Raw genomic sequence first — 24,747 nt, 5'->3', positions numbered from 1 at the left:
TAGGTGGACAGTGGGAGAAAGAAGAGAATGGGCGGGTGTGGAGGACTCCCTGGTCCTGAATGGGGTACCTGTGCCCCTGAAGGACCAGGTGCGCAGCCTGGGAGTCATTCTGGACTCACAGCTGTCCATGGAGGCGCAGGTCAATTCTGTGCCCAGAGCAGCTGCCTACCAGCTCCACCTGGTACGCAGGATGAGACCCTCCCTGCCCGCAGACTGTCTCTCCAGAGTGGTGCATGCTCTGGTTATCTCTCGCTTGGACTACTGCAATGCGCTCTGTGTGGGGCTCCCTTTGAAGGTGACCTGGAAGCTACAACTAATCCAGAATGCGGCAGCTAAACTGGTGACTGATCAGCAAGTCCTAGGCTCTGTGGTTTAACCCACAGCACCACCCACAGCCCTGCCCTTATATAGACCATGGTGTGCCCGCCCTTATATAGACATTTTAAATTGCCCGCCCTGGAGTCCAAGACCACCCCCCAGACACATCATACCTACATCACAGAAAAGGCAGTCTACAACAGAAATCTGAGTGCCTTGTTTATCTCCTGTCGTTGTTTACCTCCTGTCTGGCAGGTTACCTGTTAAAGCTTACTTGATTGGATACCCTGGGGAACCTGGCCACTCTTTTGTATTGATAAATACTTAGTTCCTGGGCCAGGTCACAGACTCACCCTATTCATACACAGACATACCCTTAAGGCAGGATTTGTGAAGGAAAAGACAATGGGGAGGCTTGTCCATTTTCCTTGTCCTTGCAGAGAAATCATGTGGTCGGTCTGGGAGTCAAAATGGTTTCAGGGCTGTTTTCCTGTGCTGCTTCAGACATGTGGTTTATATATTTATGTACGTGTTTGCTTGGTACATTTATGAACATTTATTATATATATAAGACCAGGGAACCAGGTTAGCAATCTCAGAAACACACAGATCATCACATCCCTTCTGGGGGCCTGTTTCCTTATAGCACCACACCTACTGGAATAAATGTTTAGGAATGAATGCCTTGTAATATAACCCCAGGAGGTTTTCGTTTGGTTTTGGAATTTCGGGACCTGACTCATCCAAGGCTGATGTTCACAAACTTGACCCAAATGTTTTATCCACAATATGTGCAGTCAGGAATTGTGAGCTGGGAAAATCCGAGGTCTTGTTAAATGCCGGGTGCTTTTCCTGATTCCCTGTGACTTGCTTCCTCCTGAGTCACTGATGGCAGCCTTGCGATTCCGCCCCTTCCAAATCTCCATCTGATACTTTCCATCTGCTTTGCATTCACCATCCCAGCTTTTTCCATCTTACTCCCAAGCTGCTCAAGCGCTGGACCAAAATATTGGTTCCGCTTCCAGCTCCTTTGTGCGCAGACGGGAAGTCCCTCGCGAGAGCGATGTCTTTTCGGATAAGCTTGAGAATGGCAGGAAATGTAGCTGTACCACCACCTGGGTGGCAGAGGAGAAGGCAGCCAAAGCAGGCAGGCAGTGATACAGTGAACCATAGAATTGGAAGGGACCCCCTAGTCCAGCCCTCTGCAATGCAGAAAATCTGCCTGGAATCTGTCGCTGGATGGGCTCAAACCACCAACCTTCTGGTTAACAGAAGTCAAAGCAGTAATGATCCACTGGGCTAGAGATTTTGGATATAATATCCAACTTGCATCTTGGGAAAAGTTATGGAAAGAGGAAATAAAGTTTACTACATGCTGTCCGCTGAAGGAAATCTATATGAAAATGATGTATCGCTGGTATCTAACACCGAGTAAAATTACGAAAATGTACAGAACTACAGTGGTACCTTGCAAGATGAAATTAATTCGCTCCGTGAGTCTTTTCATCTTGCGAGGTTTTTCGTCTTGCGAAGCACGGTCAGTCGCAACTGCACCTCTTCAAGTGGTTTTAAGAAAAAGGAAACAAACTCGCAAGACGTTTTCATCTTGCGAAGCAAGCCCATAGGGAAATTCGTCTTGCGAAGCAATTCAAAAAACGAAAAACTCTTTCGTCTTGCGAGTTTTTCGTCTTGCGAGGCATTCGTCTTGCGAGGTACCACTGTAGTTCAAATCTGTGTTGGAAATGTAAAGGGAAGGATGGTACTTTTTTCTCATATGTGGTGGACGTGTGCTGGTAAAGGCTTTCTGGGATGAAGATGATGGATTTTTCGGAGCTAGACGACCTGACCGGAAGAGTCCACGACCAGAAGGAGGAGGAGTATCAAGAAGAATGGATGAAATTTAAAAAATATTTAGTTAAATATGCTAACTTAAATAGAATTATTTGCGAGTGCCAAATAGGCCTAGGATTTAAATATGTGAGGTTGTAGAACATTATGGATAAAAGTCAGTATGAAAAGAAAGAAAGATGTTAATAGGACTATGCAAATTTTAAGTGAAATTAGTTTTGGAAAACTGCTACAATGATTTATATGGAAACTCAGCCAGGGAGATTCGAGGAAGTCACTCAACAATGTAAAAAAGAAGGAATTTCTACAGTTAGGATATATGTTTGCTTAGTTGCTTGCTTGTTTGTTCTCTTTTTTGATGTTTTTTTCTTCTTTTATGGCTGTTGATGTGTTTGTTTTAAACTTGGAAAATCAATAATAAAAAAAAGCTTTCTGGGAAATGATATATATATAATGAATTAAAGAAAATGTTTAAGAATACATTTGTTAAGAAACCAGAAGCTTTCCTGTTAGGTATAATAGGTGAAGAGACACCAAAACAGGATAAAAGACTTTTTATGTATGCAACGACAGCAGCGAGAATGTTTCCAGCCCAGAGATGGAAGAAAGGAGAAGTACCAACGAAAGAAGAATGGCAGACAAAACTGATGGAGTATGCGGAGATGGCAAAACTGACAGGGAAGATCAGAAACCAGGAAGATCAAGCATTTTTAAAAGACTGGAGTAAATTCCTAATTTCTTTAAAAGACCACTGTAAACAGTTAAAATCATTGGCAGGGATGTAATGACACTAGTAATGTGCAATTATTTATGGTAACTATGGATATATAACAGATGGATAAGGAAAAGATGCAGAAAACTTTATCTTAAATAAGAAACCCATGGAGGGAAGGAGGTCCCAAGGTTCAAAAGAACATTTTATTTTTAATGTTTGAAATGGTTAAAGTTAAAACGATAACATTATGTAAAACCAATAAAAACCTTTTATATCTATCTATCTATCTATCTATCTATCTATCTATCTCTATCTATCATCTATCTATCTATTTTCTTTTGTTCCTTTTTTCATATATATGTGCTTATTTGAAATATGTATGTATGTACGTACTGTATTTGCAATATTTTGCTTATATTTTGTAACAATTATGTTAAATATATATATATTTTTAAAAGGTGGTTTCTGCACATACTTTAGGGATGTGAGGGTCAGGTGGGGCTCGCCCACCTGAGGAGGGAGCTCATTTAGAAGAAGGAAAACTCTGTTCCTAAATCTCCACTGCCTTGTGGGACATCTTCAGGAGAAGAAAAGGCTGAAGAGTAAACTCTACACCATGGGTAGGCAAAGTATTTATCACTACAAAAGACTAGGCAGGCTCCCCAGGAAATCCAATCAAGTAACTTGTCAGACAGGAGATAAACAAGGACAAGAGAAAAACAATATTCAAATTTCTGTTTTAGACCGCCTTTTCTGTGATGTAGGTGTGATGTATCTGAGGGGTGGTCTTAGGTTACACCCCTTCTGTGATGTATGTATGATGTTTCTGGGGGTGGTCTTGATCTACAGGGTGGCAATTTCAAAAATCTTTATAAGGCCTTGCATGCCATTTTTCTGGGTCCCTCCTCTCTCCTGCGGGTGAGGGGAGCACCCTGTTGCAACAGCTTTAATAAAGATCAGGCTTACTAGCTGCTTTGCTTCTCAATATTCTCTGGTTGGCCTCTGTTATTGTCTCCTACCAATAGGGAACCTATGTAAGGACTCTATATGGGCTCTTGGATACCTGATAAGGGAAAAGGGCAATTTTTGTTTACGACACGGCACAGGCTTGCACCCAGGGATGTCAATTTGGTGCTGCTAAAACCACAAAGGAGGCAGCAGTTGCAAGATTCCAGCCTCTGCAGCCACAGGGGGTCGCTGTCGTTCTCCAGGGAGCAGTTCTCAACCTGTGGGTTCCCAGATGTTGTCGGACTACAACTCCCATCATCCCTGAGCTCTGGCCCTGCTAGCTAGGGGTGATGGGAGTTGTAGTTCAACAACATCTGGGGACCCACAGGTTGAGAAAGGCTGTTTCATGGACACATCCCCACTTTTGAAGTTTAAAAAGGAAGGGAAGGGGGCAGCGACGAACAATTCCTTCCTTGCACGTCCCCTTTGCCTCCTCCAGCTCCCACCCACCCCCAGCTCCACCCCATGTTGTTCTGCTGGGATAGGCCGAATCCTGCAAGGGTGCTGTGCCCAGAAAAGGGGATTCGAACGCAAGACAGGAGAGCCCTGGGGCCAAGCCCTCCTTCCTGGTCGATTCGAGGTAGGGCAGTGCCCCCTAGTGAAACCCAGTGCCTCTATCTCAGCGGTTCTCAAGCTGTGGGTCCCCAGATGTTGTTGGACTACAACTCCCATCATCCTTGAGCTCTGGCCTTGCTAGCTAGGGGTGATGGGAGTTGTAGTTCAACAACATCTGGGGACCCGGTTTGACTTCAAACCCACCCCCCACGTGCTGGCCATTGTCTCTTGGGATCGACGGATGCCGACAGCAATACAAAGTCCTTCTTCCCACATCGCCTAGATAAACGGTGGAACTCCCTGCCCCATGAGCCACCCTGGGTGGCCTTAAGAACGGATTCCAAAGATTCACGGAGGAGGAGAGGGCCAGGGAGAGCGTGGCCCCTGTGCCCGGATCCTGCACGCGGGTTTCCCCCGAGAACTGTTTTGCAAGGCCACCGGGAGATCAGGAGGCTTCATCCGACAGGCTTCATCTCTTTCTAATATTGCCAACCCCGCCCGGTGATCTTCGGGCGGGCGATAAATTAAAAAGCTAAGAATTGCAGCGCGACCTCCCTCCTCCCGTGGCAGTGAGTTCCACCGGCGAAAGGATTCCTCCTGAATGGGCGCGGGAACGAGGGCGGGGCGAGCGGGAGACAAATGAATGAATCAAAGCGGGGAGGGGCGGATCCTCGCGCACTGATTGGCCGACGGCTACCTGCGCCCGGGAAAGCACGCGGGACCGCTGATTGGACGCCCGCCGCGCCCGTCCAGAAGGGAGGCGGGACTAGCCGGACCCGGAAGCAGATGCCGGTGGCCAGAGGAGGGGAGAAGCGAGCGGCGAGGGTCGGACCGCGGTGGGAACAGTCTCCCCCAATACCCGGACCTGGCGACCTTTGACCCCGCTCTTTTTGGGGGGGGGTCCTCTCTCATTCACCTGAACCCCTCTCTCTTGGCGCCCTTTGACCTTTGCCCCCCCTCAGGGCCTTTTGGGTCCCCTCCTCTCCCCCCCCGACCGGGATGCCTTGGAAGCGGGGGCTAAGGTTCCTGGGGAGCTGCTCTGCGGGGAGGGTCGCCCCTGAGGGGGCCAGGCTGGCACGACCCTCCTCCGGGACCCACAGCTCCGAGGGGAGACCTGACAGCTGCAGGAAGAGGAGGGTGAGTCAGTGGGGGGGTGTGGAAGTGGGGTGTGTGTGGGGGAGAGTCCTTGGACTGGGGCTCTGGGCACCAACCCACACGTCAGAAGCACCCTGCCGGGTCAGGGTCAAGGATCCAGCACCCGGTACTCATTCATAAGTGTGCAACAAGTCTCGCAAGTGTGCAATGCCCTTGTGAGCGTGAAACTGCACACCGGCCTCTATGATTGCGCTGATCCCTGCAGGGCAGAGGCCTCTGTGCGGCTGCTTTTATTTACAGTGGTACCTTGGGTTACATACGCTTCAGGTTACACACTCCGCTAACCCAGAAATAGTGCTTCAGGTTAAGAACTTTGCTTCAGGATGAGAACAGAAATCATGCTCCGGCGGCGCAGCGGCAGCAGGAGGCCCCATTAGCTAAAGTGGTGCTTCAGGTTAAGAACAGTTTCAGGTTAAGAACGGACCTCTGGAACGAATTAAGTACTTAACCGGAGGTACCACTGTAATGTGTTGCACCCGCAGCCCTTCTTCTTTCCTCCAAGGAGCTCCGCGAAGTTCTTCTCCCTACACCTTTGTTTAATCCCCACGACAACTACAACCCTGTGACGTGGGTTAGGCTCAGAAAAGGCAGTGGCTGTTCCCCAAGATCACAAGCCCCCCCAATAGCCAAAGTGGGAATTCGAACCCCGGCCTCTCCCAGTCTGACACTTTAACCACTATGCCATCGCTGCCTCCCTGCTGGAAGAGGGCCGTGGATGCTGACTCTGCCCAAAGGTGGCTGGAGAGCAGGGCTGAAATGACCTTTGAAATTCAAGCACCTGCCCTTAACTCCTGGCTTCAGGGATGAAAATCAGCTCCGAGAGACGAACCCAACCGGTTAAGCATGTTGACGCCTGCAGCCAAAATAGAAATCGCTTGCCACTTAAACAGCAGACAATGTGTTGCGTGCTCTTCTCTACACAACCTGGGAAGGTCACTGCTACAGGGAAGTGAGGGGTTCAGAGGAGGATGCTCTTATCATGTATTAAATTGGTATACCATCCTTCATCCATAGATGTGTCCACATGGCACAAGTCCAATCCGCCTCCTGTAAAGGTAAAGGGACCCCTGACCATTAGGTCCAGTCGCGGCCGACTCTGGGGTTGCGGCGTTCATCTCGCTTTACTGGCCGAGGGAGCCGGCATACAGCTTCCGGACCATGTGGCCAACATGACTAAGCCGCTTCTGGCGAGCCAGAGCAGCACACGGAAACGCCATTTACCTTCCCGCCAGAGTGGTACCTACTTATCTGCTTGCACTTTGATGTGCTTTCAAACTGCTAGGTTGGCAGGAGCTGGGACTGAGCAACAGGAGCTCACCCCGTCGTGGGGATTTGAACCGCCGACCTTCTGATTGGCAAGTCCTAGGTTCTGTGGTTTAACCCATGGCACCACCCGCGTCCCAATCTGCCTCCTGGTGAACACACAAAAGCCACTGTACCTTGTGGAGCCCAGGATGTCCACCTCTACTGGGAACTGCTGTCCCAATATTATATCTTTTTATAGATAGATAGATACATGTCTAGCACACAGGCAGGCTCAGTTTTCCCTGCTGGGTAATGGCCTTGAAAGCTCAAGAAACAGAAAATGAGGTCACCTTTTCCCTGGATGCTCAACTGCTCCATTACTTGACCTCTGCAATTTCCATTCTTGGGGTGGTGGCGGCAGCGTGTGGCACATGTGGGACTCCCTGCCCCATGCAGGCTGGTTTAGCCTTCCATTGATAATAATAACAATAATTTATTATTTGTATCCCGCCCATCTGGCTGGGTTTCCCCAGCCACTCTGGGCGGCTTCCAACAAAGATTAAAAATACATAAAAATGTCACACATTAAAAACTTCCCTGAACAGGGCTGCCTTCAGATGTCTTTTAAAAGTCTGGTAGTTGTTCTTCTCTTCGACATCTGGTGGGAGGGCGTTCCACAGGGCAGGCACCACCACCGAGAAGGCCCTCTGTCTGGTTCTCTGTAGCTTTGCTTCTCGCAGGGAGGGAACCGCCAGAAGGCCCTCGGCGCTGGACCTCAGTGTCCGGGCAGAACGATGAGGGTGGAGACGCTCCTTCAGATATACTGGACCGAGGCCGTTTAGGGCTTTAAAGGTCAACACCAACACTTTGAATTGTGTTCAGAAACGTACTGGGAGCCAATGTAGGTCTTTCAGAACTGGTGTTATGTGGTCTTGGCGGCCGCTCCCAGTCACCAGTCTAGCTGCCGCATTCTGGATTAATTGCAGTTTCCGGGTCACCTTCAAAGGTAGCCCCACGTAGAGCGCATTGCAGTAGTCCAAGCGGGAGATAACTAGAGCATGCACCACCCTGGCGAGACAGTCTGCGGGCAGGGAGGGTCTCAGCCTGTGTACCAGATGGAGGTGGTAGATGCTTGGATGTTTGCCTTCCTCTGCCCCCTCAATATTGGAGGTCTGGGGCTGAGCACCCTGCTAAGGAATATTGAGGGGACTGGTGATTTCTCTGCCCCCAAGAGTTGGTGCCCCTGATCCCAGTGCTTTAGAAGAAATTGGGTTTTGGGGCTAAGAGGTGTGTGTCCTGGACCTGGCAGGAAACAGCAATCTGCTTTCTGCTTTTAGCAGGAAAATGTGGCGCTCCCAGCATCGCCTTGGGAGGAGCAGGAAAACCTGCCTTGCCCGGGAAGGTGGTTCCTGCAGGGGGCAAACCCTTGTCACACCACAAGCGCCACAGGATGGGCTGCCGATCGTTCCGGTGACCAGCCGCTTCCCATGCCCACAGGGGCACCCGGGCTTTGGGGAGTCTCCAGCTTTGGCCGTCCCCGTCTGATTCATCAGAGTGCGCCGCTTCGAGGTCTCACGGTGGAGGACATCCAGAAGGCGAGGGAATCTCGGCCGAGGAAAGACCAGGAGAGTCTGGGCAAAATGAGGCAGAAGGTAAGGCCTGGGTCTTGTGGGGGGGGGAATGGGTGGCTTGAACCCTGAGCCCGCCAGGATCCAGCAGGGATGCAACGCTTAAGGCAGAAGTTTCCAAACGTTCCCTGTTCGTGACACACTTTTTCGTTTCGCAACACACCCACACGCTGCAGCCGACAAGCAAGTGTGTTGAGGCACACAGTTTGCAAAGCTCTGGGTTAAGGTGTATGCACAGGTAGTGCTGCTAATTGCCGCTGTCGGTTGGGGAAATAGTTCAGATCGCAACTCTAGAAACTTTATGCTTAAGAGCATAAAAATAAACTGGTTGGACGCGCCAAGGTGGACCCATATTGTCTTAACATTCTGTTCCCAGATGTTTCTGGAGAGCTTGCAAGAGGGGGTGAGCCTTCCTTGTCCCCCAACATCTGGCTGGCTTAACTTTTCTGCTGTCTGCTTTGTTCCTCAGCTCAGCGAGAGAGCCCGCGAGCGGAAAGTGCCAGTGACCCGCGTTGGACGCCTTGCGAATTTTGGAGGTGAGATCCTCCAGGCAGCAGCATTCTCAGTTGAGGATTTGCTGCATCACAGAGAGGGAGGCAGAATGCCAGGGTGATGCGACTGGGTTTTGCCATTCGTTTGTATGCTTTGCTGCCATTGGCTTGGCTGCTGTGATGTCACGGAATGTTTAGACAGACGCCAGTTGCTCAGAAGAAAGGACCAGTCGTGGAACAATGTAAACAGCTGCAGGAGCGTGGAAGCTGAATGCACATCTACAAAAACTAACGCAGACAGGTTCTCGAATTGTAGCAAATTCCCCCCTGAAAAAGAAGTATTAAACTATGACAATAAATCTTGTCATTTGGGAATTGTAGAGGGCTGAGAATGAATGGCTTGAAATGAATATTCCACTCACAAAATTACAATCCTAAGCATTTCTGGAGGACGCTCCTAATGTAATTTATGCTTGCAGAGTAGACCTTCCTATGGGTTCCACATTGGTGGGGTGGGGAGGGGCAGCTGGAGCTGGTGGTGGGAGAGACTGGGCTGAGGGGGGAGACTGGACTCATTCTATTCCCCCCCCCCCCCGCCTTCCATTCATACAATCCTTTCTCCCTTCCAGGTCTGGCTGTGGGCCTGGGCTTTGGAGCCTTGGTGGAAGTGGCGAGGAACTCCCTTAACGGGGAGCAAAAAATCAAGGGTAAGGAAGGTGCGAGAGAAGGGCCTGGTCCTATGCACTCATGCTCTCTTGCACATATGCGTGCGAGGCCACAAGGGGCTGCTCCTAAGGATTTTGAGGGCCGGGGTGCTTGGCTGGAGCTGGCCTTGCCTCAAAAAGTGGCTGGACTCTTCTTCTGCTCTCAAGGGAAGAGGATGCCAGGCTAGCTGGGTCCCCTTTGGCCTGACCCAGCAGAATAATAATAATGATAATAATAATAATAATAATAATTTATTATTTATACCCCGCCCATCTGGCTGAGTTTCCCCAGCCACACTGGGCGGCTCCCAGTCGAGTGTTAAAAACAATACAGCATTAAATATTAAAAACTAAACAGGGCTGCCTTCAGATGTCTTTTAAAGATAAGATAGCTGCTTATTTCCTTCACATCTGGTGGGAGGACGTTCCGCAGGGCGGGAGCCACCACCGAGAAGGCCCTCTGCCTGGTTCCCTGTAACTTGGCTTCCTGCAATGAGGGAACCACCAGAAGGCCCTTGGCGCTGGATCTCAGTGTCCGGGCTGAACGATGGGGGTGGCGACGCACATATTCTGCTTTCATGAGAGGCCTGCTACCCCAGGCACAGGCAAATCTTTCTTCCCTCCCCCTCTGCAGACGCAAGCTTCCTGCTGGACTCCAACCCCTTCCTGTCGGAGGCAAACGCCGAGCGGATCGTGGACACCCTCTGCAAAATGCGTGGGGCTGCCCTCAAGATTGGCCAGATGTTGAGCATTCAAGGTATCGGGGGGGGGGGAGAAGGGGGTGTTCCCATTTCCTGCCAGCATCTTTCCGTGGGGGGCTGCTCAGAATTGATGGGAGGGTCGATAGGGCTGCTGGCTGGTTGGCATTGGGAAAATTCCAAAGAGATCCATCTGTTTTCCCCCACCCCCAAGCCTGGAAGGGTATACAACAACAATAATAATAGTAGTAGTTTATTATTTATACCCCACCCATCTGGCTGGGTTTCTCCAGCCACTCTGGGCTGCTCCCAGCAGAATACTAAAGACAGAATAAAACTTCCCTAATAGGACTGCCTTCAGATGTCTTCTAAAAGTCAGATAGTTGTTTATTTCCTTGACATCTGGTGGGAGGGTGTTCCACAGGGCAGGTGCCACCACCAAGAAGGCCCTCTGCCTGGTTCCCTGTAACCTCACTTCTCACAGTGAGGGAGCCACCAGATGGCGCTCGGAGCTGGACCTCAGTGTCTGGGCAGAACGATGGGGGTGGAGACGCTCCTTCAGATATACTGGACCAAGGCTGTTTAGGGCTTTAAAGGTCAGCACCAACACTTTGAATTGTGCTCAGAAACGTACTGGGAGCCAGTGTAGGTCTTTCAAGACCAGGGTCATGTGGTCTTGGCGGCTGCTCCCAGTCACCAGTCTAGCTGCCCCATTCTGGATTAGTTGTAGTTTCTGGGTCACCTTCAAAGGTAGCCCCACATAGAGCGCATTGCAGTAGTCCAAGCGAGAGATAACCAGAGCATGCACCACTCTGGCGAGACAGTCTGCGGGCAGGTAGGGTCTCATCCTGCGTACCAGATGGAGCTGGCAGACGGCTGCCCTGGATACAGATTTGACCTGTGCCTCCATGGATAGCTGTGAGTCCAAAATGACTCTCAGGCTGCACAACTGGTCCTTCAGGGGCACAGTTACCCCATTCAGGACCAGAGAGTCCTCCACACCCGTCAAAGGACTGCCCTCCCGAGCCAAAACCAAAGAGCCTGTCCAGGCCAGCAGGGTGGGTTGCAGCACTGCAAACGATATTTAAAAAACAGTTTCTTTGGGACGCCCGCTTCTCCCCGCAGACAACAGCTTCATCAGCCCCCAGCTGCAGGAGATCTTCCAGCGGGTCCGACAAAGCGCCGACTTCATGCCGCCCTCTCAGATGATGGTGCGTTGCTGAGGGGTGGGGCAGGGGGCTGCGAGGGAAGCCGCCTTTGTCCTCCGCCTGTGGTTGGGTGGGAGGGTTGGCATGGATGCTCTGAGCAGGGAAATCTGGCTCAGCTGCCACACTGAGATGCTGCCAGTGCAGGAAAATGCCTGCGGGGTTTTCCTTAGTCCAGGTGGCAGCCGCTGCCGGTGTGAGGCAGCTCTCCAGCGTGTTGCTTCAGAGACTCTCTGCTCTTCCCCTTCCAGGGCGTCCTGGTGGAAGAACTGGGTGCCGACTGGCGGAACAGAGTCGCCTCCTTTGAGGAAACGCCCTTTGCGGCCGCCTCCATCGGCCAAGTGCACCTTGGGGTGCTGAAGGACGGGACCGAAGTGGCCATGAAGATCCAGGTAAACGTTGGCTCAGAGAGGTTGCCGGGATTTGAACCCGGGACTGTGCATGCAAGGAAGGTGCTCTGGCTACGGGGCGAGGGCAGAGCCTGTAGGGAGAGATTCTGACTGCCAGGCAAGTCTCTGGTCTGCTGGGGTTGGAGGCCCTTGGCAGCGCAGCCGGTCTTGACGTTCCATCTCTCTCCTCTCCTCCTCCAGTACCCAGGCATTGCTCAGAGCATCCGGAGTGACGTGGATAACCTGTTGGTGGTGCTCAAGATGAGCATGATGCTCCCAGAAGGTAAGGAGAACACAAGGTGAGCCAAAGAGGGCCCATCAAGTCCCATCTTCTCTCTTCTTAATAATAATAATAATAATAATAATAATAATAATAATAATTTTTATTTATACCCCACCCTCCCCAGCCAAGACCAGGCTCAGGGTGGCCAACACCAGATACAAAACAATTGATTGAAATACAGCTTAAAAACAAGATTAAAATACAACATTAAAATGCAGCCTCATTTCAGTAGAAACTCAGTTTTGGGGGGATAAAAATGTCAAGTCTTCACCAAGGCTAACTATCCAGGCTGGTCCTACATGGGCCAGAAAAAAGCCAGGGAAGTCCCCAAATAGGAGTTCCAACACAGAAGGAAAGAAAGGAAAAAAGAAAGAGGGGGAGGGAATCAATTTGATTCCAAGCCAAAGGCCAGGCGGAACAACTCTGTCTTACAGGCCCTGCGGAAAGAATTCAGATTTTTTGAAAAACCGTTTTTATTTGATTATACAGGTATAAATTCATAACAAAACCAAATACATATTCAGATAGAGAGATTTATCTGAATCTCAAGACTTCCCCCTCCATAGGTCCTCTTGTCAATGTTTTCAACTGCATATTATTTCATAATCTATATTTTACATCTGTCCATATTTGTTACATTACAAGTGAGATTAAAATCCTGTTTTCATCTGCTTCCGGTGGTCTCCTAAATAAATTATAATTCCCCCCCCCCCCCATTCTTTCTTGGAAGTTTTTGTCTTCTTGGTCCCTGAGCTTTCCGGTCAGTTTTGCAACTTCAGCGTAGTCTAATAGCTTGGTTTGCTATTCCTCTCTGCTAGGGACTCAATTTCTTCTTTCCATCTCTGGGCTAGTAGCAGCTGTGCTGCTGTTGTCGTGTAACTGAAGAGTTCCTTTGGGATGTCGGTGCCTACAATTCCTAATACGAAGACTTCTGGATTCCCCCCCCCCCAAAAAAAACCCCCGTTTTTAAAAACATGTTTTTCAGTTCATTGTATATCATTTCCCAGAAAGCCTTTATTACCTTATACCACCACCACATATGATAAAAGTTAGCTTCTTTTTCTTTACATTTCCAGCAGGTATTTGTACTTGTTTTATACATTTTTGCTAGATTGTTGTTGTTTAGTCATTTAGTGATGTCCGACTCTTCGTGACCCCATGGACCAGAGAAGCCAGGCACTCCTGTCTTCCACTGCCTCCCGCAGTTTGGTCAAACTCAGGCTGGTAGCTTTGAGAACACTGTCCCACCACCTCGTCCTCTGTTGTCCCCTTCTCCTTGGGCCCTCCATCTTTTCCAACATCAGGGTCTTTTCCAGGGAGTCTTCTCTTCTCATGAGATGGCCAAAGTATTGGAGCCTCAGCTTCAGGATCTGTCTTTCCAGTGAGCACTCAGGGCTGATTTCCTTCAGAATGGAGAGGTTTGATCTTCTTGCAGGCCATGGGACTCTCAAGAGTCTCCTCCAGCACCAGAATTCAAAAGCATCAATTCTTTGGCGATCAGCCTTCTTTATGGTCCAGCTCTCACTTCCATACATCACTACTGGGAAAACCATGGCTTTAACTATTGCTAGATTACTAGGAGTCAAATACCACCGACACATCATTTTCATATACATGCTGTGAATTTCAAATCTGTTTTCCATAACCTTTCCCAATCTGCAATCTGAATGTTATGCCTCAAATCCCTTGCCCAGTGTACCATTGCAGATTTTACCTGTTCACCTTTTGTATGCCATTTCAAGAGCAATCTATACCTTTTCACATCTAGTCCATCTTCTCACAAGGGCCTACCAGGTAGCCACCTGCAGACAAGACCTGAGCGCCAGAGCCCTCTCCTCCTCCCTGAATCTGCCCAGTGCTCCTTGAGAGCCGCTCAAGTGGGTGGCTGGTCTTTCCCTCCTGCACCAGGGAGTTCCCCAGTTTTGTGCTCTCCTGGGTGAGCAGCCTCGGCCCATCTCTGCTTCCTTGCAGGCCTCTTTGCTGACAACACCCTGCAAGTGCTTCAAAAGGAGCTGGAGTGGGAATGCGACTACCAGCGGGAAGCTCAGTGCGCCCAGAAGTTCAGGTACGAATGAATTTATTATTTTGGTCACAGACCAGTTCCAGCCCACATACAATATCAAGGAAGTCATAAAACACGATAGGGATACATTTGAATTTGCAATTACCGGTAGGTATAACAGGGACAATACAGATGTAAAAGGTAAAGGTACCCCTGCCCGTACGGGCCAGTCTTGACAGACTCTGGGGTTGTGCGCCCATCTCACTTAAGAGGCCAGGGGCCAGCGCTGTCCGGAGACACTTCCGGGTCACGTGGCCAGTGTGACAAAGCTGCATCTGGCGAGCCAGAGCCGCACACGGAAACGCCGTTTACCTTCCCGCTGGTAAGCGGTCCCTATTTATCTACTTGCACCCGGAGGTGCTTTCGAACTGCTAGGTTGGCAGGCGCTGGGACCGAGCAGCGGGAGCGCACCCCGCCACAGGGATTCGAACCGCCGACCTTTCGATCGGCAAGTCCTAGGCGCTGAGGCTTTAACCCACAGCGCCACCTGCGTCCCTATAACGCCACCTGCGTCCCTACAGATGTAGCAACAGTTAATATATATATATAAATTAAAACTTAGTCACTAACATGCAACCTAAAATTATCATTTAAGGCTTTAATCATTATGTTAGTACAGCTTGTTCCCTACGTTTTATGGCAGTCGCACAGAATTTGGCTACCCTTAACGTGATCTCAGGATCCTTGTCCTCTACCAGGGATTTTAGACATTGAAGTTCGGATTCATTTGGAGATTTTTGCATAGTAGGGGTAATAAATACCGAGTGTATATCCCCGTAGAAGTGGCGTGAGAGACAGTTTCTACCTCCATCAATCCGCAGGGGCAGACTCGTTCCGCGTATGGTTTACCCTCGAATCTGCCCTGCAATAAGGCAGATGGCAGCACGTTGAATCTAGCAAGGGTAAATGACCGCCTGTATTTAGGTATTTGTAGGAAGTTCAGGTAGCTGAGAGTAAACCCCTGGCCTGGCCTTGCTCCTCCTGGGAGACCCCCCCTCGGCCTTTCAAGAGCCTTCCCTGCAAACCCTTCCCCTGACAAGGAAATGCCAGCATGGCTGCCCCAGTGGTCCTGCCCAGGGCTGCCAGCTCTTGGAATTGACTCAGGAAAGTGGGGAGCTGCCTTGCCCTGCAAGTCAACCCTGGCTGGCAGCAACAGCACGACCTGGTTTCAAGAGTTCTTGCCAGGGACTGAACCCAGGAACTTCTGTCTCCATAGCTGGCGCTGTGCCACACTGAGCCACGGGAGTGGGCGGGAGCTGGGGCAGAGCCCACTATTACTATTTATTTATTTAATTTATGTACCACCCTATACCCGAGGGACGCGGGTGGTGCTGTGGGTTAAACCACAGAGCCTAGGACTTGGCCAGTCAGAAGGTCGGCGGTTTGAATCCCCGCGACGGGGTGAGCTCCCGTTGCTCGGTCCCTGCTCCTGCCAACCTAGCAGTTTGAAAGCACGTCAAAGTGCAAGTAGATAAATAGGTACCACTCCAGCGGGAAGGTAAACGGCATTTCCATGTGCTGCTCTGGTTCGCCAGAAGCCGCTTAGTCATGCTGGCCACATGACTCGGAAGCTGTACGCCGGCTCCCTTGGCCAAGAAAGCGAGATGAGCGCCGCAACCCCAGAGTCGGCCATGACTGGACCTAATGGTCAGGGGTCCCTCTACCTTTACCTTTACCCTGTACCCGGAGGTCTGAGGGCAGTTCACGTAGAAACATAACAGTATATAAAATAAAAGTAATAACTCAAGAATACCTCCCTCAAAGGGAGGTGTCTTTTGGGATGAGGCTGGAGGACCTCTGTAGCCTCAGGACCAACCAGCCTTTTGTGGGGTGTGTGGTGTGGTGTCTTGCAGCCCTCCCACTTGGAGAGAGCCTCCTTGCTGAATCATCTCTTCCCCCAGGCACCTCCTGGAAGGAGACCCGTTCTTCGAGGTGCCCAAGGTGGTAGAGGAGCTGTCCACCCACAGGGTCCTGTCGATGGAGCTGGCGGGGGGCGTCCCGCTGGACCGCTGCCAGGATCTCAGCCAGGAGCTGCGGAACGAGGTGAGGCGGGCGCCAGGAACGCAGGGCTCTCCTTACAGAGAAAGCTTGGGTGGTGGAAGAGAGATCTCTATGTCTGTGGTTGGCATTACCCCCAAAAAAGGAGCGTCTCTATAGGCGACCTTCGTAGCATTTGCACACACACCCGGCGGCTGCAGCCCCCTTTCCTGCCTGCCCAGGGAAGGCTACATAAATGCATAGCTGTCAACCGTCCCTTATTTGGCGGGAAAGTCCCATATCCCAGTGCCGTGTCCCGCTGCTGTCCCTTATTGATGATGTCCCTTAAATTTCCCGGGTTTCAAAGGAAGCAGCTCCTCTCCCTTCCTCCCTGCTGGCCAGGGAGGAGGGAGGCTCCAACTGTGTTGCTTGGCTGCGTTGCTCACCCAATAAGGAGTCTAAGAGCGACTGGGGGTTAGGGTTAGGGGTGGAGCTTGCATGCCTTGTGCCAATCAAATCGGCCGCGTTGCCTGGGGACTCGCCTTTGCTCAGCGCTTCCCAGCGGAGAGGTGACGGTGGTTTTCCTTGCTGCATCCCCTTTGCCGGGTTGCTGCGCTGTGGGAACCACCGCCTGAGGCTTCGTTTGGCTGCTGGCTGGGCTTTCTGCTTTTGGCTCGGAGGGGCTCAGAAGCTGAACATACCTGTGCCCCTTGGAAAATCCCTTATTTTGGCTGCTGATCCCTTATTTTCGAGGCTGCTGGTCCCTTATTTTCAAATCTGTAAGTTGACCGCTATGCATAAATGCTGCCAAATGGCAGGCACCCTGCAATAGGATGACCTCAAGGCTGCAGATTTCTGGGCCAAGGCATTAAAGGAAACATCTCCAATCCCCGATCGAACTGTTGTTCCTTCTCTATTTGGCGCTTTGAAATTGATTTTCTGAAGCCAATAAAGAGATGGTAAAAAAACAAGGAGCTCATCTCTCGCAGTGAGAATGTCTCTAGCGAGGTTCTGGGAAACGCTTTAGCTAGTCATTCTCTGTACTAGTGGCACTCAAGAGTCTGGCAGGTAGCCTGGCCAGAAAATAATAATAATCAGTCTCAAAGTAGGATCTAGTAAAAGAGGAAGGGTTCTTGCAGTATGGTTTGATTTCACATCATTAATGAACGAGGAGGCAAACGGACGGATGGCCATTCCAGGTTACATGAAAATAAGACACAATTCGCCCATTCTCTTCCATTTTATTCTTGCCGTCTCTCCATTCACGTGGTGCACACATGATAAGAAAACAAGGGGATTAAGATTAATGTTTTTGTTCAGACCACCATGTGTTCAACATATTGGTAATATTTTTTAAGTATTTATTAAGCCGCAATATTCGTGTTCTGTATCTGCCCTTCTGCCGCCTAACGCTTCTCTTCTGGTACCTTCTTTCTTTTCTTCCGTTCTTCCTTCAAATTTTGCCTTTCCTTCCACTAAAAGTATCTAAAAAGTAAAGGAGGGCTCCCTCTCTTCCTTCTCTCCGCAGATCTGTTCCCACATCCTTCGCCTGTGCCTCCGAGAGGTCTTTGAGTTCCGCTTCATGCAGACTGATCCAAACTGGTCCAATTTTTTCTACGATGCCGAGAGGCACAAGGTGGGAGTTTGGGCTGGATTCTTGGGATGGGGGTGGGGAGATGTTTGCCGGATGCAAGAGACTGCAGACGCGTCTAACCCCTCGTTCCTCGCAGGTGACCCTGCTGGACTTTGGGGCCAGCCGAGACTTCAGCAAAGAGTTCACTGACAATTACATTGAGGTGAGTGCCGGTTATCTTTTCCTCCTCCTTTTACAGCATCTCACATCCCTCCTGGGGTAGATGCCTGCTTTCTAGATGGTCCAGGCATCACACAGGTGGGCGTCCCCTCGGCCGTTGGAAAGGGCAGGGTCTCCATACTAACCCTCCTTTAATCCTTCAGCCTGCATGTGTCCATTTTAACTTTCTAGCCTTTTCCATCACCTCTGTAATGTGTTATCTCTGTCATTTAATAGTAATAACAACATACTTCAGAGCATAATAATAATAATAATAATAATAATAATAATAATAATAATAATTTATACCCTGCCCATCTGACTGGGTTTCCCCAGCCACTCTGAGCGGCTCCAAACAAAATATTTAAAGCACAATAAAACATCAGATGTCAAGGAGATAAAGAACTATATAACTTTTAGAAGACATCTGAAGGCAGCCTTGTACAGTGGTACCTTGGGTTAAGTACTTAATTCGTTCCGGAGGTCCGTTCTTAACCTGAAACTGTTCTTAACCTGAAGCACCACTTTAGCTAATGGGGCCTCCTGCTGCCGCCGCGTCACTGGAGCACAATTTCTGTTCTCATCCTGAAGCAAAGTTCTTAAGCTGAAGCACTAGTTCTGGGTTAGCGGAGTCTGTAACCTGAAGCGTATGTAACCCGAGGTACCACTGTATCGGGAAGTTTTCAATGGTTGATGTTTTACTATGATTATATATGCCATTGGGACGTGGGTGGCACTGTGGGTTAAACCACAGAGCCTAGGACTTGCCAATCAGAAGGTCGGCGGTTCGAATCCCCGCGACAGGGTGAGCTCCCGTTGCTCGGTCCCTCCTCCTGCCAACCTAGCAGTTCGAAAACACGTCAAAGTGCAAGTAGATAAATAGGCACCGCTCCGGCAAGAAGGTAAACGGCGTTTCCGTGCACTGCTTTGGTTCACCAGAAGCGGCTTAGTCATGCTGACCACATGACCCAGAAGCTGTCGGCGGACAAACGCCGGCTCCGTCGGCCCATAGAGCGAGATGAGCGCCGCAACCCCAGAGTCGGTCACGACTGGACCTAATGGTCAGGGGTACCTTTACCTTTACCTTTACCTTTATATATGCCATATGCTGCTCAGAGTGGCTAGGGAAACCCAGCCAGATGGGCAGGGTATAAATATTATTATTATTATTATTACAGGGCTGCCTTCAGATGTCTTCTAAAAGTCAAATAGTTGTTTGACATCTTACAGGAGGGCGTTCCACAGGGCAGGCTACCCAGAAGGCCCTCTGCCTGGTTCCCTGTAACCTCATTCCTCACATAATACACAAAATAATAATGAAATAATAATCCTAATAGCACCCCCCCACACACACATTTAGCAGGTTGGGGAAGGGGGCCTCCAGTGGTGGCTATATAATGTCAGCCGCTGGCTAGAGCAGGGCTGGGCCCCCCAATATCCACCCCCTCAGCCCCTCTCTTTCCTCTCTGCGAAGGTGGTGAGGGCCGCGGCAGATGGGGACCGGGCCAAAGTGCTGCAGAAGTCCAAAGACCTCAAGTTCATGACGGGGTTCGAGACCAAGGTGAGAGTGTCCGTCGGGAGATATTAATCTCATCAGCTGCCCCAGGATGAGCAGGAACCAGCGTTTTGGGTTGGCACTGAGGGGCCCTGGGCAGAGCGGGTGGATTTCAAGAGGCTGTGAGCCGGGGGGGGCAGGAAGAGGAGGGGAGGTTTAAATCTCTCCCCCACACTGCCACCGATCTGCCGCGATGGTCTCTGTCCCTGCCTGTCCACCTTAAGCTAGTTTAACAGTCGCAAAGTTTCTCAAGGAGCACCAGAGCTCTTGCTGCTCACAGAGAGGAGATTATAAAAGGATCTGTGATGTATGGAAGTGAGAGCTGGACCATAAAGAAGGCTGATCGCCGAAGAATGGATGCTTTTGAATGATGTTGCTGGAGGAGACTCTTGAGAGTCCCATGGACTGCAGGAAGATCAAACCTCTCCATTCTGAAGGAAATCAGCCCTGAGTGCTCACTGGAAGGACAGATCCTGAAGCTGAGGCTCCAATACTTTGGCCACCTCATGAGAAGAGAAGACTCCCTGGAAAAGACCCTGATGCTGGGAAAGATGGAGGGCACAAGGAGAAGGGGATGACAGGACGAGATGGTGGGACAGTGTTCTCGAAGCTGCCAGCATGAGTTTGACCAAACTGCGGGAGGCAGTGGAAGATAGGAGTGCCTGGCGTGCTCTGGTCCAGGGGGTCACGAAGAGTCGGACGCGACTAAACGACTAAAGAACAACAACAAAGACAGAATCTTAAAAAGCAGAGGCTTCACCTTGCCAACAAAGGTTCGTATAGTTAAAACCTATGGTTTTCCCAGTAGTGATGTATAGAAGTGAGAGCTGGACCATAAAGAAGGCTGATCACCGAAGAATTGATGCTTTTGAATTCTGGTGCTGAGGAGACTCTTGAGAGTCCCATGGACTGCAAGAAGACCAAACCTCTCCATTCTGAAGGAAATCATCCCTGAGTGCTCACTGGAAGGACAGATCCTGAAGCTGAGGCTCCAAGACTTTGGCCACCTCATGAGAAGAGAAGACTCCCTGGAAAAGACCCTGATGTTGTGAAAGATGGAGGGCACAAGGAGAAGGGGACGACAGAGGACGAGATGGTGGGACAGTGTTCTCGAAGCTGCCAGCATGAGTTTGACCACTGCAGGAGGCAGTGGAAGACAAGAGTGCCTGGTGTGCTCTGGTTCAGGGGGTCACAAAGAGGCGGACATGAATAAATGACTAAACAACAACAATTGTGGGAAGAGAGGAAAATCTCTCTCTCTATCTCTCTCATAACTCTAGAACTCATGGTCATTGCAATGAAGCTGAATGCAGATAAAAGAAAGACTTTTTTCATGAAGCACATAAACTGTGGAACTCCCTGCCACAAGAGGCAGTGGAGGCCACTCATCTGGATGGCTTTAGAAGGGGCTTGCACAAATTGACAGAGGAGGAGAGAGCTATTGGCGTCAACTAGCCAGGATGGCGGGTCTCTGCCTCCACAGTCAGAGGCAACAACGCTTCTGGGCACCATTTGCTCTGGACCGCAGCAGAGGAGAGCCCCCTTATCCTTGTGGGTTTCCCCAAAGAGGCATCGTCTCCTTGGCCAGTGTGGGAACAGGACTGGATGGGGCCCCTTTGGCCTGATCCGGCAGGCTCTTCTCATGCTCTTATGGAGCCTCCAGATCCAGCGGCAGTCTATCTGGAGTCCTCGGTTCTTTGGGGTAGAATAGGAGGCTGGACTAGATGGGCCTGATCCCACAGCCAGGCTCTTCTTAGGAGGGCACCAGGTTTGCAAACTCCCACACTGTCCAGAGTGGGGTGCCATTTTCTGCCCCTCCTCCTTTGGGCAGTTGCTCTGCCATTCCTGGCATTGGGTGATTTCGCTGGGGGTGGGGGGCTGGCTTGTTTGTTTTATATTCTTTGAACATTTTATGGCAGCGGTTCTCAACCTGTGGGTCCCCAGATGTTGTCGGACTACAACTCCCATCATCTCTGAGCTCTGGCCCTGCTAGCTAGGGGTGATGGGAGTTGTAGTTCAACAACATCTGGGGACCCACTGGTTGAGAAAGTCTGTTTCATGGACACATCCTCACTTTTGAAGTTTAAAAAGGAAGAGAAGGGGGCAGCGACGAACAATTCCTTCCTTGCACGTCCCCTTCGCCTCCTCCAGCTCCCACCCACACCCAGCTCCACCCCATGTTGTTCTGCTGGGACAGGCCGAATCCTGCAAGGGTGCTGCACCCAGAAAAGGGGATTCGAACGCAAGGCAGGAGATCCCTGGGGCCAAGCCCTCCTTCCTGGCCGATTCGAGGTAGGGCAGCACCCCCTAGTGAAACCCAGTGCCTCTATTTGAGTGGTTCTCAACCTGTGGGTCCCCAGATGTTGTTGGACTACAACTCCCATCATCCCTGAGCTCTGGCCTTGCTAGCTAGGAGAGATGGGAGTTGTAGTTCAACAACATCTGGGGACCCACAGCTTGAGAAAGGCTGCTTTTGGCCTGCAAGTACCGTATTTTTCGCTCCATAGGGCGCACCGGACCATAGGGCGCACCTAGTTTTTAGGGGGGGAAATCAAGAAAAAAAATCTTATTCCCCCCCAGCCCCAAACAGCAGCATACAGGCTGCGCGCAACCTCTCCCTGCCGAAGGGGTTGCGCGTGGCTATGTCACAAGCCAAGGCAGCCAGTGAGATCCATCCCGCTGGCTGTTTGGGCTTCCTCTTTAGCCCCACGCAACCTCTCCCTGCCGGAGGGGCTGTGCGCGGCTATTCCTGAAGCCTGGAGAGCGAGAGGGGTCGGTGCGCACCGACGCCTCTCGCTCTCCAGGCTTCAGCGAAAGCAACGCAAAGCTTTTGGAGCACGGAGGGAGTGCTCCCTCTGTGCTTTGGAGGCTTAGCGTTGTTATCGCTGAAGCCAAGGAGCCTGCATTCGCTCCATAGGACGCACACACATTTCCCCTTAATTTTTGGAGGGGGAAAAGTGCGTCCTATAGAGCGAAAAATACAGTAGATGTTTCCCTCTTCTACACACCTTCCTTGTCCACACTCTCCTAAAACTGTGGCATCCAGAATTGGACACAGGTAGGGTCTGACCAAGGCTGAAAGAAGTGGCAAAGGCAGTCTGCCCATGCCCAGGAACCCCTCTTCCCCTTCCTGTCAGCCCCTGTGGCCCCTCCCTGTACAGCCAGTATCAGAAACCCCTGCCCTTGGACCAACCTCCCTCCTTCTCCCGCCAGGTGTTTGAGGACGCCCACGTGGACGCCGTGATGATCCTGGGAGAGGCCTTCTCCACGCCGGGCCCCTTCGACTTCAGCACCCAGCGCACCACTCGCTGCATCCAGGACCTCATTCCCGTGATGCTGAAGCACCGACTCAGCCCCCCTCCGGAGGAGAGCTACTCGCTGCACCGCAAGATCGCCGGGTCCTTCCTCATCTGCGCACGACTCGGGGCCGCCATCCCCTGCCGGGAGATGTTCGAAGAGGCCTATGCCCGGTACTTGGCCGGGGAGCGGCCAGCTCCCATGGCCGGCAGGGCCTAAGCGGATCCTCCGCTGTTTCCGCGAGTGGATCCTGCAGCTCGCCAGTGGCTGGAACTCTCCGCGAGAGAGCCCTGACCGTTCTGCTGCCGGGACAGCTTGTGTGGGGCAGGGGCCCTCTGTGGGGCAGCATCTCGGCCAAGCGGGGGTCTTTCTTCGGACCAGCCGCTGGTCGGTATTAGAGCTGCCCTCTAACACAGCCGCCTGGCCTGGCATTTTCATCCTCGACCTCTCTGACGGTCTCCTCTGAGCAAGGGAAGGAGTAGCGCCAGCCAGCTCTGCCCCATACCCTTGCTTGGCCTCCTGCCCGCTCTCCTGCCCCCTACAGGCCCGGTGTCCCTAGGGCAGCAATAGCTGAGGTGCCACCGCCGCCCAAAGGGTACGGTCAAATCAGCGAGGTTTGGCACTCCCTCCAATCGACTCCCTTGGAGGATCCAACGGTTCTCATTGCCAAGCAAAGAGGCTTGAAGAAGCTCAGCGATTTGGGAGCTGTCAGTCTCCCGGGAATGATAAAAGAGCTTCACTGCTGCTCCCAAGGAGATCCATCCATCCCGATGTCCCTTTCCGGTTCCTAAGTCCAGCCAGGAGAGTCCTGGCTTCCTCCGTCTGTGGCCTTTGGAGCAGGAGGACGTGAGCGCTGTTAGACTGCCCTTGACTTGGGGCGCGTCCCACCCGTAAAAGGGACCCCTCCCCTCCTTCTGCTTTGAATATATAAACTTGGGTGTGACTTTAAACTGGGGCAGCTAGGCAAAGGCTTAAGGGTTGTAAAAGAGAGAAAGGCAGCGAGAGATCTGGGGGGAGAGGGATCTGGCAGAAGCAACTGGGTCTCGAGCCTGACATGGGTGGCCAAAGTGTGTGTGTTTCTGTATGTGTCTCTGCCCATTACAGCTACCGGGTGTTTTTTAAAATGAAAAAACGGTGTCCGTGTGTTTTCTCTGCCATCCAAATGAGGAGGTGCGGAGGACCAGAAAAGCAAGTGGCTGTTGCTTTGTGGGCCAAAAGCGGACAGGGAAGCCACGAGTTGCAGTTTGGGGGCATTTTTGCGCAGGGAGGGCCTCCCAGCCCCACCCCAGAGCGTCTTAACACAGCCAACACCCAGTCTGTGAAATGAAAGAAGCATCTGATCCATCAGAATGACCTGTCACCCTTCTGTAAATTTAGCAAGGCTTTTCACTTTTTGGTATCTGTTTTTATTGGAGAAGGGGCTCCTCCCTCTCTCTCTCAATATATAATCTTTTTTAAAGCTCAGATAAATGTTTTGATATTGCCCTGTGGCTCTGACGTCTTAGCTCCTCATCCTTGCTTAATTTTTTTTATTTTTTAGGGCAGAGGGAGTGGCTGAAGAATGGAAAAGTTGAAAGCAAATAGGGAGGAACATAGCACATCTCATTAGACAACGATCACATACTTGATGACCCCATCTGTGGGGAAATTATATTAGGATAATCAAATCCGAAAGACACAAGGAAATGAGAGAAAGGCGTATATAGAAACAAAACTAAGGTTAGGAATAATTAAGAGAGAGGGCAGCGCGGAAGGGAGAAAAGAAAGGGGGAGAGAAAGGAGAAAGAAAACAGAGAAAGAGAGCGGGATGAAAAGAGGCAAC

General features: G+C 50.9%; 1 protein-coding gene across 2 annotated transcripts; it reads left to right on the top strand.

Annotated features, from left to right (window-relative positions):
- The first annotated feature begins 5,211 nt into the window (after positions 1 to 5,211).
- Positions 5,212 to 24,408, top strand: COQ8B (coenzyme Q8B). 2 transcript variants are annotated; one of them, XM_081922133.1, is made up of 14 exons: positions 5,212 to 5,581; positions 8,185 to 8,496; positions 8,942 to 9,008; positions 9,593 to 9,670; positions 10,302 to 10,424; positions 11,491 to 11,576; positions 11,822 to 11,962; positions 12,161 to 12,242; positions 14,214 to 14,307; positions 16,206 to 16,347; positions 17,810 to 17,917; positions 18,012 to 18,077; positions 19,548 to 19,634; positions 22,842 to 24,408. In XM_081922133.1, the coding sequence occupies exons 1-14, from the start codon at positions 5,444 to 5,446 to the stop codon at positions 23,142 to 23,144; spliced, it is 1,827 nt and encodes a 608-aa protein (XP_081778259.1). In that variant the 5' UTR covers positions 5,212 to 5,443; the 3' UTR covers positions 23,145 to 24,408. The 2 variants fall into 2 exon arrangements, with proteins under 2 accessions (XP_081778259.1, XP_081778258.1); XM_081922132.1 differs by having other exon boundaries at positions 8,182 to 8,496.
- Positions 24,409 to 24,747: the final 339 nt, after the last annotated feature.

Source organism: Podarcis melisellensis (assembly GCF_964234715.1).
Source record: "Podarcis melisellensis genome assembly, chromosome: 8".
Taxonomy (NCBI): domain Eukaryota; kingdom Metazoa; phylum Chordata; class Lepidosauria; order Squamata; family Lacertidae; genus Podarcis; species Podarcis melisellensis.
Note: the sequence above shows the minus strand (reverse complement) of the source record. Positions and strands in the feature narration are given on the sequence as shown.